Below are 15716 nucleotides of genomic sequence, written 5' to 3'. Positions count from 1 at the left end.
AAAATTATTTTGACTCCTTAAATCGCACTTTACTACCTCTTCATAACTCTTCACTTTTGAACTGCCCATTTATAGTAAATTTTTAAAGGCACACAGAGTGTTGAACAAGGTCTCTGAAATGAAGATTGTGACTAATGTTCACAAAGCTTGGAACAAGAAATAAGGTTATATATGTATGAATGTAAATAATTTAATTTTTCTTTTTTACATTCATAATTTACTTTTTTCAAGGAATGCCAAAAGTAATACTCTTATTGCTGCTAGTTAGAACATATTTAACCTAGTTCATCACTTTTTTTCAGTTTACTGTGGCAGAGTTTAAGAAAAAAATTAAAGAAAATCATTTTCATATTGCATAAATCAATACAAACTAAATTTACATGAGTATGGACACTTTTGCTTACTGCTAATTTGCCAAGGAGTAGGCGGGACATGGTGGCTCATGCCTGTAATCCCAGCACTTTAGGAGGCCAAGGCAGGTGGATCACCTGAGGTCAGGAGTTTCAGACCAGCCTGGCCAACATAGTGAAACTCCATCTCTACTAAAAATACAAAAAAGTAGCCGGGCATGGTGGCAGGCGCCTATAGTCCCAGCTACTCAGGAGGCTGAGGCAGGAGAATTGCTTGAACCTGAGAGGTGGAGGTTTCAGTGAGCCGAGATTGCTCCATCGCACTCCAGCCTGGGCAACAAGAGCAAAACTCCATCTCAAAAAAAAAAAAAAAAAGAAAAAATTACCAAGGAAATGTTTTCCTTTCACTCTGACTCTCCCGCCACATCAACATAACCTGAAAGCTCACATTCCTTCGAACAAAATATCAGACTCTGGAAAAATAAGAGAATTTTTTTAATGTGCCTTGGATTTTAACCATAGTGACAAATAAAAAGTACTCCCAATGTTTAGGGGATGTGGATAAAAGTCATTGGTAATGGAAAGACAAGAAACTGAGGTAGAAAAGTTTGTTAAAGTTGGCAGGTTTTGGTAACTAATGGGGAATCAAATACTTTAAGTTTGACCTAAATCACAATTCATTGAGAACACCGTGAGCAAAACATGACCAAGAGTATAGAACAGGGAGGGGAGCCACCTGACTGCCTAGAGCAATGCACACTCACAGAAGCAGCTAGAGAGGGCCGGAACTATCATTGACATCAAAAACAATGAAAATCACTTATTAGTCCTCCAATAAGGATAACGCAACCACAGAGTTCTTTACTTCCAGCTGGTATCATCATCATAGGCACCACCATTGTATCGTGGTAAGCTGAAGTCTGGTGAGAAGCATTGCATGTCTCTGATTCATGGCTTTTTATTAGCAAATATCACCTAACTGGTGGATCAAGTCTTTTAAAACATAAAGTAAACTAAGGAAAAAAATCTAAGAGTGTGGTTTGTTGATGAAATTGTTCAAATCAAGGTAAAGAAGATAGGTAATTAACAAAACAATCCAAATCTGCATTGTACAAAGCAAAATTCAGTGACTCCTCCAACACAAAGCTAAGGCAATATACAAAGACACGTTCACGCCTTCTTAATTAGGTTACCTGTTTCACATCTTGGACGAGATGGTGCAAGAGTGTGTTAGTAGGTCCCTGTTTCTGAAATAAAGAACAAAAGGAAGAATTATTCTCTTTAATTACCATGTGCTGGGGGGTAAAACCTTTATTTCAGAACGCATAAGTAACTCAGAATACTGAAAGTTTTGTTCAACATTTTTAGTAACAAAGCTTAAGCCAATTCTAAAGGTGTTTTCCAAGAGAAGATGTAATTATATGAAATATTTTTCAAAGCAAGATGCAAATATGTAGATAGTAAAGACTTCATGTGATAAGAGATAGAAATGAATCTTAGGTAATTTATTACCATCCTTTAACATACAACTACAAATTCTATCACACAAGCACATTCTATCAACAAATATTTATCGAAAACTTACTACCTTCAATCAGGGATTCAGACAAATATAAGCACTATTTTCCTGGAGTGTTTATAATAATAGAAAAGAGTGGCTACTTACACTAAAAAATAACCAACAATATATGTGTGGGTTCAAAAAGAATTACAAATAATTGGTACTCTAGGAACAAATCATTATGAACTAACTGTAGTAATCAAGAAGACAAGACTTGAATAAATCATTGAACAAATAATAAGATTTAAAGGACAACGAAGGCTATTTCGAGAAGTGTGCATGGCTTGAGCAATTGGTGTTTTCACAGTGTGTGAGTCAGGCTAGTTTCAACAGAGGGTTTACATGGGAAAGGTACAGGAACAGTATTTTAATAGTGGCCTTAGGTTGAGATACTTCCAATAACTCAATAAAAGGCAATTTGTTCTTATTCACATTTTAGTCTTTATGTTTTTACTATGATAAAACAGAATTGGTAAGAATGTTTCTCATTTGGTTGAAGAGTCTATCTATAAACTATCTTTGTACAAGAACATTCAAGGAGGTAAACAAGTCTTAAGCTGATCAATAAACAATTACCGGGCAAGGTGTCAGACCCCTGGCAACGGAAAGTCACTGGTTCACAGGTAGTAGGAAGAATTCACTGAAAACAGTATAGGTTTTGAATAAGGAAAGTTTTATTAGAAAGAAAGAATGCTAGAGAAGAGTGCAGAAGGGAGCTTCAGCAAGGAAGAACCGAGCTCACAGCAGTGAATTTTCCTCAGGAGTATTTATGGACCTTAAAGTGGGAGCTTAAGGGTAATTTGAACCATGTTAGCCATGTAGGTAACGATAAATGATTGCATTTGTAGACATTTTGGTGCCTTCATGTCAGGAAGGGTTGCACGACGAGTTTTAACAAGCACACAGTTTGAAGATGTATAGAAATTCTAGTTACTTATAAATGTTGGGGAAAGAAGCCTGGAACTAGATCCAGCTTCAGATAATAGGGAAGTCCAATTACTTCTCACTTCCTCAAATAAGGAGTTTTGCCTTGATGGTCTGCTTGATGATCATTGCTCTTCTCGAATCTGGAGGGAAATGACTGATGAAATGTTCCATACTCACTGTATTATAGAGCTCTTCCAGTCGAGGGATGGTAAGAAAGCAATGGAGGTTCACTCCATATTCTATTAAGAGCTTCACAAAATCCACTCGATCCATCACTAAAGCATCTAACATCGCTTGTTCCAGGGCATCAGGCTTCAGAAAGTACAAATAAGAAATGTAAAGACAATTAAGAAAGTAGAAATAACTGAAGAATTACATGTTTTTGAACTCAAAATTACACAAACACAACAATTTTAAAATAAAGTCCTGCCATCAGTGGGTACAGGAAAAAAAAAGGAAAAAAAATTTTAATTACAGTATTACTAGGCCAGGCTCAGGGGTGCACACCTGTAATCCTAGCACTCTTGGAGGCTGAGGCAGGTGAATTGCTTGAGTTTAGGTGTTCCAAACCAGCCTTGGCAACACAGCAAAACCATGTCTCTACCAAAAATACAAAAATTATCCAGGCATAGTGGCATGCACCTGTGGTCCCAACTAATTGGGAGGCTGATGTGGGAGGAACAATTGAGCCCAAGGGGTCAAGGCTGCAGTGAGCCACGAATGCACCACTACACTTCAACCTGGGCAACAGGGCGAGACCCTGTCTTGAATGGATGAATGAATGGATGAATGAATGAATGAATGAATGAATGATCTTACTAAGAAATGTGCAGGACTTAAGTGAAGACATCTTGAATAAATCAAAAAACGTCCCATGTACTTGGATGGGAAAACTGATTATTGTAAAGATTTCAAAGGTTCCCAAATGAACGTACGGGCTTAATGCAATTCTGATAGACATTCAAGGCTGCTGCTTCTTCTTTTGTTTTTGCTACTTGTCATGTGTCCATTTAAACTCTACCTGGCTTCTGGGTACAAATGGCAAGTTGAACACGCTCATCTAATTTTTCTCCCACTCAAAACTTCATTAAAACTACAGTAAAGGGATTTTTGTTATGAAATAAATCTAGAAGGACAAGGAGGACAAAAGTGGAGACAAGAATGCAACATTTTGGAAGCGGGAAAGCAATGGTCAAGTCGTAATTGACTGAGCAGTTACCAGAAAGCCAAATAGTAGAAGTGGAAAATGTCAAGAGACAAACAGATACTTACTACAGAATTCCAACAGCAACAAAATACATGCATACATGCTGAATCCCTAATGTTGGGGTCTCTCCAGTCATCTTTCCCCTTTGATTCCCATAACACTAGCAACAAGGCTTACACCTTCCAGTCAGGGAATTAGAGGATTCTTTTCTGGTAATGTCACCAATACAAGAGAAAAGACATGAATATGTTGGTATCTGGGGGCCCCTGAACTAAGGGCAGTCAGAACACCCTACTGTGAAACTCAAACCTATAAGCAAGCTCCAACTGCAGGCTCGGAATTTCCAAAGAGCTTTTTATCCACTACACTTAAACAAAAAGACCAAAACAAACAGATCAAAAAACATCAGCTAGCAGGAAGCAGACAATGTAAGAAGAAGAAAACTTCAAAAGAGCTCTCATTAATATCCTCAAAAAGGTAAAAGAAGATATTGTATTCTGGGCTGGGCACAGGGGCTCACGCCTGTAATCCCAGCACTTTGAGAGGCTGAGGAGGGCAGATCACCTGAGGTCAGGAGTTTGAAACCAGCCTGGCCAACATGGTGAAACCCCATCTCTACTAAAAATACAAAAATTAGCCGGGCGTGGTGGCAGGAACCTGTAATCCCAGCTACTTGGGAAGCTGAGGCAGGAGAATTGCTTGAATCTGGGAGGTGGACGTTGCAATAAGTCAAGATTGCACCACTGCACTCCAGCCTGGGCCACAGAACAAGACTCCATCTGGAAAAGAAAATATTGGATTCTGGATGCTAATGAAAAACACAGGGGAAGGTGCAAACAGGAAGCAAATTTGCTCTCACAAATTAATAGACTGCCAGGCACAGAAAGACAAATTTACATGTGCTCACTCATTTGTGGGAGCTGAAAATTAAAACAATTGAATCCATGGAGATGGAGAGCAGAAGGATGGTTATCAGAAGCTAGGAAGAATACTGAGGGGGATAAGGGGGATAATTAATGGGTACCAAAAAATAGTTAGAAAGAATGAATAAGATCTAGTATTTGATAGCACAACAGAATGACTATAGTCAATAATAATTTAATTGTACATTTTAAAATAATTAAGGATTATAATTGGATTGTTTGTAACACAAAGGATAAATGCTCGAGGGGATGGATACCTCATTTATCTTGATGTGATTATTATACATTGTATGCCTGTATCAAAATATCCCAGATACCCCATAAATATATACACCCACTATGAACCCACAAAAACTAAAAACTAAAAAAAGAAATTAATAGATTCATAGTATGCTACCAGAAAAAGAGAAGCTTCATAGAAGGCTTAAAAATTAAAGTTGAGGCTCAGACCTGTAATCCCGGAACTTTGGGAGGCTGAGGCAGGTGGACTGCTTGAGCCCAGGAGTTCAAGACCAGCCTAGCCAACATGGCAAACCCCCATCTCTACTAAAAATACAAAAATTAGTCTGGCGTAGTGGCACACACCTGTGGTCCCAGCTACTCAGGAGGCTGAGGTGGGAGGATTGCTTGTGTGTGGGAGGTGGAGGTGGCAGTGAGCCGAGATCATGCCACTGCACTCCAGTCTAGGTAACAGAGTGAGATCCTATCTCAGAAATAAATAAATAAATAAATAAATAAATAAATAAATAATTAAAATTAAAATAAAAAAATAAAGTCAAGCAAAGTTACCAAAGGAAAATAGGAAACATAGGAGGAAAAAGATAAGACTATTAGAGGAGCAGTCCATAAGGTCCAATATTCAAATAATAGGAATTACAAAAGAGAACAACGGGGGGGTGTTACGGGACAGAATGGAATGGAATGCAATGAAAATATATGATTGGCAGGTGGAAATCATGTGCCCAACAAAATGGATACACAGACTCACAACAACACACATCATAACACTGGAAAAGAAAGACTTTTTTTTTTTTTTTTTAACTTCCAGAGAGGAAAAAAAAAATGGTGACAAAGAATCTGGAAAAAAAAAAAAGTGTTTACTTCTCAATAGAAATTCTGGGTGCTGCAAGCTAGGCATTCAAATTTCTGTAGTAAAAAATAGTTTAAGTCATGAATTAAAATACAGCCAAACATGTAAGTCCTCAAAATATGTATCTCTCATACTCCCTTTCTCAGGAACTTACTGAAACATGTATACCATCAAAATAAATGAGTAAACAAAGAGGAAGACAAGGGACATAGAAGACATGCCATCTAACATGGGACAGAGGCAAGGGAATCCTCAAGATGATGAGGGTGCATCCCGGGATGACAGCTGCGTACCGGGAGGAGAGGCAACCGGTCCACATTGCAGTCGTGAGGCCCACAAGACAGAAGTGTTGAAAAATTTCTAAAACTGATGAACCAAAATACAGCAATATGACATTATTTAGAAATATGGAGATTTATAAGTGTTAGAAAAATCAAAAACGTCCTAAGTACTAGCTCTTGTGATTAGCAGGGCAGAGAACTACCATCTTTTAAAATTGCCTTTTAATATCATTTGATATTTTAAACAATGTGCATGTATTAATTAGCTTGGCCCAGAAATAATATACCTGTATTATAGCCACAACTATCATTTTTTAAAATGAAATATTAATAGTGATTATCATTAGCATTATGGGCAGTCTTTCTTCTAATGTGAGCACTTACTACATTTTAAAGCAGGATATAAACTTTGAGTTTTAAATAACAAGATAGAAATCTACCCAAAAATCAATTAAAAATCATACGCCAGGCACAGTGGCTCATGCCTGTAATCCTGGCACTTTGGGAGACCAAGGTAGCAAGATCATTTGAGGCCAGGAGCTCAAGACCAGCCTGGGCAATATAGCAAATCATTGTCTCAATAAAATAAAATATATTTTACAAAGAAATTAATTGGGTATGGTGGCATGCGCCTGTGGTCCTGGTTACAGTGAGCTATGATCATACCATTGCATGACATTCTGGGCAACAGAGTGAGCCCTTGTGTCTAAAAGTAAAATAACATAAATAAAATAAAATTAAAACCTTCCATTCTGTCTTTCCCTCAACTTCCCTTTTCAGCTTCAGTTAGATTGCAGAGCCAGGAAAAAAAAAAAAGAAGAAAGTTTTCAGGAAGGCAAAGTCGATGGGAGAAGTGTCTTAGCTATCCTAGCTACAGAGATGTTACCCCACACTTCTACCAAACCAATCAATATCTCCTCTCATTTTCTCTTTTGCCTCTTCCTAACAGACCATCACACAAAATATTTTTTCCAAATAACTTCATTTTCACTATACCTTCCAGTGTTGTTCATAAATCAGGATATGTTTCTTGGCAATGTCCACCCTGTCCCAAGCCATTGCCAGATTTAATTGCTCTGACGCTGATAAATTTGTGCCTAGGGTAAAAGAAAGGAATAATCATATATTCTTTTGAAGATATCTACACAAGTAGCACAGAGTACTGTGGAACATGAGAAGCGTAAGTGAGGAACAATTGCAACCCCATCCAGATACTCACCCTTCAGCAAAGCTGTTAGGATTGCTAAGTCAAGGTCTTGCTGCTCTTCAGAGTCAGCGTCAAATATGGTAATCTACAACAGTGAAAGACAGAGAGCTATACATTTGGGGAACTACCAAATAAATGCTTTCAAAGAGTACCCACAGAATTCAAACTGGAGCTAGTGAATTGAGGATAACATTCTTCTTTAAAACCTTTTTTTACTTATAGGAGAGAAAACTTTTAAACAGAGTAACAAAGAATTATGGGCACTTGGGGGAAAAATACTAAAAATTCCACATGTACAGAGGAAACATTTATGAAGGAATGTTATTACACTATGTACATGCTACAACAAAAAGAACCTCAATGTTAATTTCCAATGTAAATAAAATCATGTCTCCTTTCAAAGAGATAACAAATGAAATTCTCCATTCACCTAGCCTTGGAAACTAAGACTTTTGCTTTTTTCTTCTCTTTTCTTAATTTTTTGTAGAGACAAGTTCTCACTATATTGCCCAGGCTGGTCTTGAATTCCTGGGCTCAGGCGATCCTCCGGTCTCAGCCTCCCAAAGTGCTGGGATTACAGGTGAGTCACCACGCCCAGCCAGACTTGTTTTTTTATGAGAAATGAACCCTCAAGGGTCTCTCATAAAATAATTAAGGTAATTACAGTGGACCCAATGAGCAAGTACCCTGAGCAACACAGACAATCTTTGACTCCTTTAAAAACAAGTAAGTTCTTTACTTAGGTTCCAAAGGGTCACCTGCGGGCGCTTAAGGCGCCTGCTCACCCATTCCCACCCTGTGGAGCGTGCTTTCACTTTCAATAAATCTCTGCTTTTGTTGCTTCAAAAAAAAGTGGGGAGGAGTCACCTGATATTAATGACTATATCTCAGTCTTTTTAAATTAAAATACATTTCATACAGTAGCAGTAGCTGTTTTAATGAAAAAGCCAAGACTGGCAAGACCTGGTTCCAAGTATGCCACTAACAAGCTAGTCCTAGGTAAATATCGTGAGGCGACTGAATCTCAGGCTCCTCATCCATAAAATGAGAGGAATCTGCTGAATAATCTCTAAGGTATCATAAAGATAAAAAACTATGCATCTATAACTTCACACATTGTTTCCTTTCACCTGACACGCCCTCTATGTGCATGAGTAAAATCAACCCTCAATTGTACAACCCAATTCCTATCATCTGCAAGCCCTTTGCTGCCTTCTCTTGCCCTCATTGGTCATTACATTGCTTATTAATTATTCTGCTTGATGGCAGGAAGAGGCAAACACAAGGGCAATCTCTTTAACATGTCCTTTTCTTAACTTACTGATTATTGTGGCAAATAGAAAGTGTAGTAGATTAAGAAGATTTCAACTCTTCTGAAACTCAAGTTTCAGATATATATATATATTTATTTATTTCACTCTTGTTGCCCAGGCTGGAGTGCAATGGTGCGATCTGGGCTCACTGCAACCTCCGCCTCCTGGGTTCAAGCGATTCTCCTGCCTAAGCCTCCCAAGTAGCTGGGATTATAGGCACCCGCCACCATGCCCAGTTAATTTTTGCATTTTTGGTAGAGACAGGGTTTCACCATGTTGGCCAGGCGGGTCTCGAACTTCTGATCTCAGGTGATCCACCTGCCTCGGCCTCCCAAAGTGCTGGGATTACAGGCATGAGCCACCACACCCAGGCAGATCTGTCATTTCTTAGCTGCATGACTGCAAATCCCTTAAATTCTCTAGTCTTCTGCTTCATCATTTCCAAAATGGAAATAAACAACCACTGCCATATTGAAGTTGCTCACAGGGCTATTTCAAATGAAAATAATATATTTAGGCCGGGCGCAGTGGCTCACGCCTGTAATCCCAGCACTTTGGGAGGCCGAGACGGGCGGATCACGAGGTGAGGAGATCGAGACCATCCTGGCTAACACGGTGAAACCCCGTCTCTACTAAAAAATACAAAAAACTAGCCGGGCGAGGTGGCGGGCGCCTGTAGTCCCAGTACTCGGGAGGCTGAGGCAGGAGAATGGCGGGAACCCGGGAGGCGGAGCTTGCAGTGAGCTGAGATCCGGCCACTGCACTCCAGCCTGGGAGAAAAGGCAAACCCCCTCTCTAAAAAAAAAAAAAAAAAAAAGAAAATAATATATTTAGAGGCACGCTGCTAATTATAAACATGGTTGCTATTAATGTTGTTATCAAGCCAACTAAAACCCCAAACAGTTTTCCACATAGATTTTGTCATGCTTCCTCTAGCCACAACATTTCAGTTGGTTTTCTTGAGGCCAGGTACTTAAATATTACCAAAATTCTTACACAATTTGGTCCAGCCTTCAGATTCTAGAAAGATCACCTTGAATCATGACATATCTGCATATTTACTGTAATTGTCAGCTTCATTTCATGTGAGTCATTGATATGAATTGATAATCCAGGCTGTGCACAGTGGCTTAAGCCTGTAATTCCAGCACTTTGGGAGGCCAAGACAGGCGGATCGCTTGAGGCCAGGAATTCAAGACCAGCTTGGCCAACACAGTGAAACCCCATCTCTACCAAAACATACAAAAATTAGCCAGGCATGGTGGCGTGCCCCTGTAGACCCAGCTACTTAGGAGGCTGAGGCATGAGTATCACTTGAGCCTGGGAGGTGGAGGTTGCAGCAAGCCAAAATCTCGCCACTGCACTGCAGCCTGGGTGACGTAGTGAGGCCCTGTTTCAAAAATAAAAAAATAAAATAAAATAAAAGAATTGATAATTCATATTATCCAAGTCATTTTGTTCATAGGCTGGGCGTGGTGGCTTATCCCTATAATCCCAGCATTTTGGGAGGCCAAGGCAAGAGGATCACTTGAGTCCAGGAATTCAAGGCTGCAGTAAGCTATGACTGCACCACTGCACTCCAGCCTGGGCAAAAGAGCAAGACCCTGTCTTTACCAAATAAATTAATTAATCAAATAAATTAATCTTTTTATCACAGTACCCTAAAACACTAAAACACTAAAAACTTTTCCTGAGTCTACATTATGGCAATAGCCCATAGTTTGTGGGCTCCATTTTTTAGCCCAGAGTTTATTCTCACTATTCCCATTGTCCTATACATTCCCAATGATTTCCTGCAGGATTTGCTCAGGATGCTGTGAGGCAGTCATGTAACTCAGCACCATGAAGCTGTGTTCATTGAAGACACAGAGCTGTTCCTTTACCCTCTGAAAATACATCTGTGTAATTTTCACTAAATCTGATAACTTTTCTGGAACACTGTTATACTTAGCGCTTTTTCTGTAGTAGAGTCTAGAATTTGAAGCATGGGGAGTACACACAGCAATGACAGTAAGAAGCCAAGTTTACTCAACTAAGAATCAAATTCTGTAGAGTTAGATATACCCAAAATCAAAATGAAAAAAATCCATATTTTTTATTTTTAATTATTTTAATTTTAAAAATTTTTACTTTAAGTTCTGGGATACATGTGCAGGATGCGCAGGTTTGTTACACAGGTAAACGTGTGCCATGGTGGTTTGCTGCACAGATCAACCCATCACCTAGGTATTAAGACCTGCACGCATTAGCTATTTCTCCTGATTCTCTCCTTCCCTGCTCCTTCCCTGACAGGCCCCTGTGTGTTGTTCCCCTTCCTGTGTCCATCATATTTTTTCTAATTGTGAAAATAAATATTACAATATTTATAAATTAGCAGTTCTTAAGTCAGCTGAATCATCAACTCTTCATACTCACACAATCCCTGTGAACCATACACTCCATTAGAATTTGGAAAAGGTGCTTGGACTGTTTAAGACTAAAGTTGAAAGTGTTCTGAATCATGCAGATGATCTCCTCTTTCACCTGAGGTCGCAGCATCCTGGAAGAGAAATAAATGGTCTTGACACAACCCAGAGAGGGGAATGAGCCGGCAACATCAGTACAAGAAAACACCCCATCAGCTCCCCAGACTGAAAAGGTGACAGTTCTGCCAGGAGAGCAAATGAGGGGGAGCAAACGGAAGCAGGAGCTCAAGAAGAAGGCTGAATTTGAAAGTGAGAATGGAGCCGGGCATGGTGGCTCACACCTGTAATCCCAGCACTTTGGGAAGCCCAGGTGGAAGATCACCTGAGGCCAGGAGTTCGAGGCCAGCCTGGGCAACATAGCAAGACCCTGCTTCCATTTTCACATTTATAAAATAAAGAAAGAAAGTGATAATGGGTTGATCTGCCACATCCTGAAAAGAATATACCCTGAAGTGGAGTTCTGAAGCTGGTAGATTTCCAGCGGCCTAGGAATCTCCAGAAATTATAGGTATTATATTCTCTAAAGGATCTGAGACCCTAAAAGGTTTAATAACCACACATCCAGGGTGATTTTAGAAAAGGGAGAGGAGTGAAAGCAGCGGGAAATGGTAGAGGCGGAAGTGGAGGCAGGAGGGATGAACAGGGAGAGCAATCGTAAGCAAAGGCACTCCGGAGAGCTGTTACAGCATAAGCAGCGGATAACTGTTTACTAAATAAATTAGGGGAGTTAACATTTTAGTTCTTAGGCACTGTACTTATTTATACAGTATAAATATCATGCTTTTGAAATTGAAAGAATCACATTGGATAGAGGGAGGGCAAGAGAAAAAATTATCTTCTTATTTGAAAAGGTGAAAGAATTAAAGCCTGAAATAAGCACGACATATGCTATGAAAATGTCAGGATATAGACCTCCCCAATTTCTGCTATTTCCATCAAGGGTAAATGAATTTGAAGGTGCTCTGGGCCCAACACTGGCCACCTCCCTTACAGAAAGGTCCTTACGGCTGTAATGGCCAATTGCTAGAGCCACACCTCCCTCACTCCCCCTGCAAACACCTTTTCCCAAAGTTCAAGCAAGACTCAAGCTTCCCTTTAAAGGCAGGCCATTCTTCAGCTAAGAAAATAACAACTGGCATCGCTGAAGGGCATTTTGATGTTGAACAACAAACAAGTCACTGAGAATTAAAATCCAGTCTCAACTTCTATAATCCAAGAATATCTGGCCTACATAAATGCACAGCCAAAAGAACTAAAATGGAGGAATAAATAGCCCCTATAGTTTCAAAAAGGAAGAACCAACAACTCACCCTTCATCTGCCAGGTGTTTGTGTGTGAAGGCCAGGAGGTCAGCTGCCCTGCCTGTGCCCTCACACACCACCACCGGGTCCTTGTCCTTGACAGTCTCCCACACTGACAGGATGACGTTGGGACCGCCTTCCACCACCAGCCCCACCACGGGCACGCCTTGTCTTGAGCCTATTCCAGACCACAAACAATACCACACTGTTAGAGAATCCCTATCTCAGCCAGTCGACCATTTTGACTTCCAGACACAAGTCTCTCAATTACCACCTATGTTCATTCCTCGCACTGGCGCCTCTCTCATTTAACCCTGGTTTGCTTAGATCAAGACCAAGCCGAAAACTTGGACTTCAAATAAAATGTGGCATAAATATGGTGAAAGCATCTTCAAGATTTTACCAGGTAAAAAGGTTTTCAATAATTTTTTTAAAAATAGGTATTCCTTAAGAAATTGTAACTTTCCATTATGGGAAACTCTGAAAGTATCTAAAAGTAAACAGAACAATATAATAGATTCCAATGTGTTCATCACTCATCTCCAAAAATGAGCAACCTTAACCAGTTCAATAAACATTTTAATTATTACTTATTTATTTATTTAATATAAGACTAGGTCTCACTCTGTCACCTAGGCTGGAATGCAGTGGTGTGATCACAACTCACTGCAGCCTCGACTTTCTGGGCTCAGGCAATCCTCCTGTCTCAGCCTCCTGAGTAGATGGGACCACAGGTGTGTACCACCACACCTAGCTTTTTTTTTTTTTTTTTTAGTTATTTGTAGAAATGGGGTCTCCCTATGTTGCTCAGGCTGATCTCAAGCTCCTGGTCTCAAGTGATCTTCCTGCCTCAGACTTTCAAAGTCTTGGAATTACAGGTGTGAGCCACCACACCCAGACTCTATAAACTTTTAATGGTGGTTATTTCTTTTTTTTTTTTGAGACGGAGTCTCGCTGTGCTCCCAGGCTGGAGTGCAGTGGCGTGATCTCGGCTCACTGCAAGCTCCGCCTCCCGGGTTCACGCCATTCTCCTGCCTCAGCCTCCCAAGCAGCTGAGACTACAGGCGCCCGCCACCACGCCCGGCTAGTTTTTTGTATTTTTAGTAGAGACGGGGTTTCACTATGTTAGCCAGGATAGTCTCGATCTCCTGACCTCGTGATCCACCCGCCTCGGCCTCCCAAAGTGCTGGGATTACAGGCTTGAGCCACCGCGCCCGGCCAATGGTGGTTATTTCTATGAACAAGGTAGGATGACAACCCTCAAAGACTTTTGCATTTCCATTTATTCCATTTTTTATTGTTTGAATTTTTTATCATGACTATATATTACCTTTTCTTCTTGCAGACTACATGACCCAAGGCACTCTCTCTCTCTCTATATATATATATACACACACATATATATTACTTTATTCATGTGAGAGAAAGAACAAAAAGGAATAACTGCAGAGTCATTCTTTTAAAAAAGATGTAAGCAAAAAAGCTTACAGAATAATATGCACAGTATTATCCTATGTATATTTTTAAAACAATATACATAGACACGTATTTTATATGTATATGTGCACATACCTGTATGTATAGCATGTTATATAAATGACCAGAAAATTCTGGAAGGATACACATCACGCTATGAACAATGGAAAAGAGAGGGAAAGGTTTAGGAAAATGTTGAAAAGGGACCTTGACTATTTATTCTATAGATTTCTTATTTGCTTTATGTTTCCACACCACACATATATTGATATACTACATTTAAATAACTATATTTTATTTTATTTTCCAAAAGAAGAAAATTTGGCAAGCAATGCCACACTCACCCCTGAGCAAAAGAGGACTTTACTCTGGGTCCCATGTTTTCGGGGGCCCACACTGGCCTTCCTCTGGCCACATCCCTGCCCTCATGGTGAGGCATCTACAGGGTCAAGGGTCAAGAGAAAACTGTGCTCCGTCCCTAGCTTACTAAGATGCCCAAAAAACACCATGTTGCTCAGTACTTCCAAAAATCCAAGGTTTCCAAACTCAAGTCTGGCCTTCCAGATATATGTGTCAAGATAAAAGGCTAGGACATATTTTATACAGTTAGCTAGATTTAAGGCATTTAAATCTCTAGACATATAGTATGTGGCCTTCTATGTGTATCCTGTGTCAGGCTCTCAAATGTTAGGGATGGGTCGGTTAGCAACCATCCAAAAACTTCATTCCATCGATTTAGTAGCTTTGACATTCTACTCTTTTTCCATACACCTCCACCTCATTATTTTCTCCATATCACTAAAAAGCATATCTATGATGTACCAACTAATAGACATAGGGTTTCTCTAAATAGATAGTCTTACAAAAGCCAAATGAAGTGGCAAAAATAGTATGAGGCACAAAAGTAATAGAAGAAAATTTCGATTAATATTGTATTGATTTTGGAATAAAAACACTTGTAAGGGAATTTTTTGTATCTTGTGTAATAAAATGTCATTCAGCCATTAAAATGTACTAAATTATACTCATTGACATGGAAATATGACCATGCTTAGTAGGAAAAACTACAAAAGAAGCATTATGAAATCATCCCAGTTTTTGCTTAAAAGATGTTGCTTGTGTGTGTGTGTCTGCATGTGTGTGTAGAAAATTTGTGAAAATATACATATGAAAAGGTTAAGAATGGTTAGTTTTGATGGTGAGATTATGGAAAACTGTCCCTTTCTTCTGTTACATGCTTTCTTTGCGCTACCTGAATGTGGAAGTATATAATACTTTTACCGGCCGGGCGCGGTGGCTCAAGTCTGTAATCCCAGCACTTTGGAAGGCCGAGACGGGCAGATCACAAGGTCAGGAGATCAAGACCATCCTGGCTAACCCGGTGAAACCCCGTCTCTACTAAAATATACAAAAAACTAGCCGGGTGAGGTGGCGGGCGACTGTAGTCCCAGCTACTCGGGAGGCTGAGGCAGCAGAATGGCGTGAACCCGGGAGGCGGAGCTTGCAGTGAGCTGAGATCCAGCCACTGCACTCCAGCCTGGGCAACAGAGCGAGATTCTGTCTCAAAAAAAAAAATAAAAGAATAATAATAATAATAATAATAATAATAAATACT

At 39.7% G+C, this 15716-nt stretch overlaps 1 protein-coding gene across 8 annotated transcripts in view; it reads right to left on the bottom strand.

Annotated features, from left to right (window-relative positions):
- Positions 1-15716, bottom strand: part of TRPM6 (transient receptor potential cation channel subfamily M member 6) — a 181154-nt gene that overhangs the window by 82725 nt on the left and 82713 nt on the right. For 6 of the 8 annotated variants that reach the window (XM_031654138.1, XM_003911815.5, XM_021927549.2 and 3 more), the window contains exons 8-13: positions 12635-12803; positions 11275-11398; positions 7559-7631; positions 7336-7436; positions 3016-3150; positions 1544-1597 (exon numbers count right to left, since the gene is read on the bottom strand). In XM_031654138.1, the coding sequence (XP_031509998.1) occupies positions 1544-1597; positions 3016-3150; positions 7336-7436; positions 7559-7631; positions 11275-11398; positions 12635-12803 (656 nt within the window). Of the gene's footprint in view, positions 1-1543; positions 1598-3015; positions 3151-7335; positions 7437-7558; positions 7632-11274; positions 11399-12634; positions 12804-14197; positions 14256-15716 lie in introns of all 8 variants that reach the window. The other 2 variants (XM_021927551.2, XM_009188952.4) reach the window with 2 other exon arrangements.

The sequence above is a fragment of the Papio anubis genome, chromosome 13 (genome assembly GCF_008728515.1).
Source record: "Papio anubis isolate 15944 chromosome 13, Panubis1.0, whole genome shotgun sequence".
In the NCBI taxonomy this organism is placed as follows: Eukaryota; Metazoa; Chordata; class Mammalia; order Primates; family Cercopithecidae; genus Papio; species Papio anubis.
The sequence above is the reverse complement of the archived record's forward strand: the minus strand, read 5'-3'. Positions and strand labels throughout refer to the sequence as shown.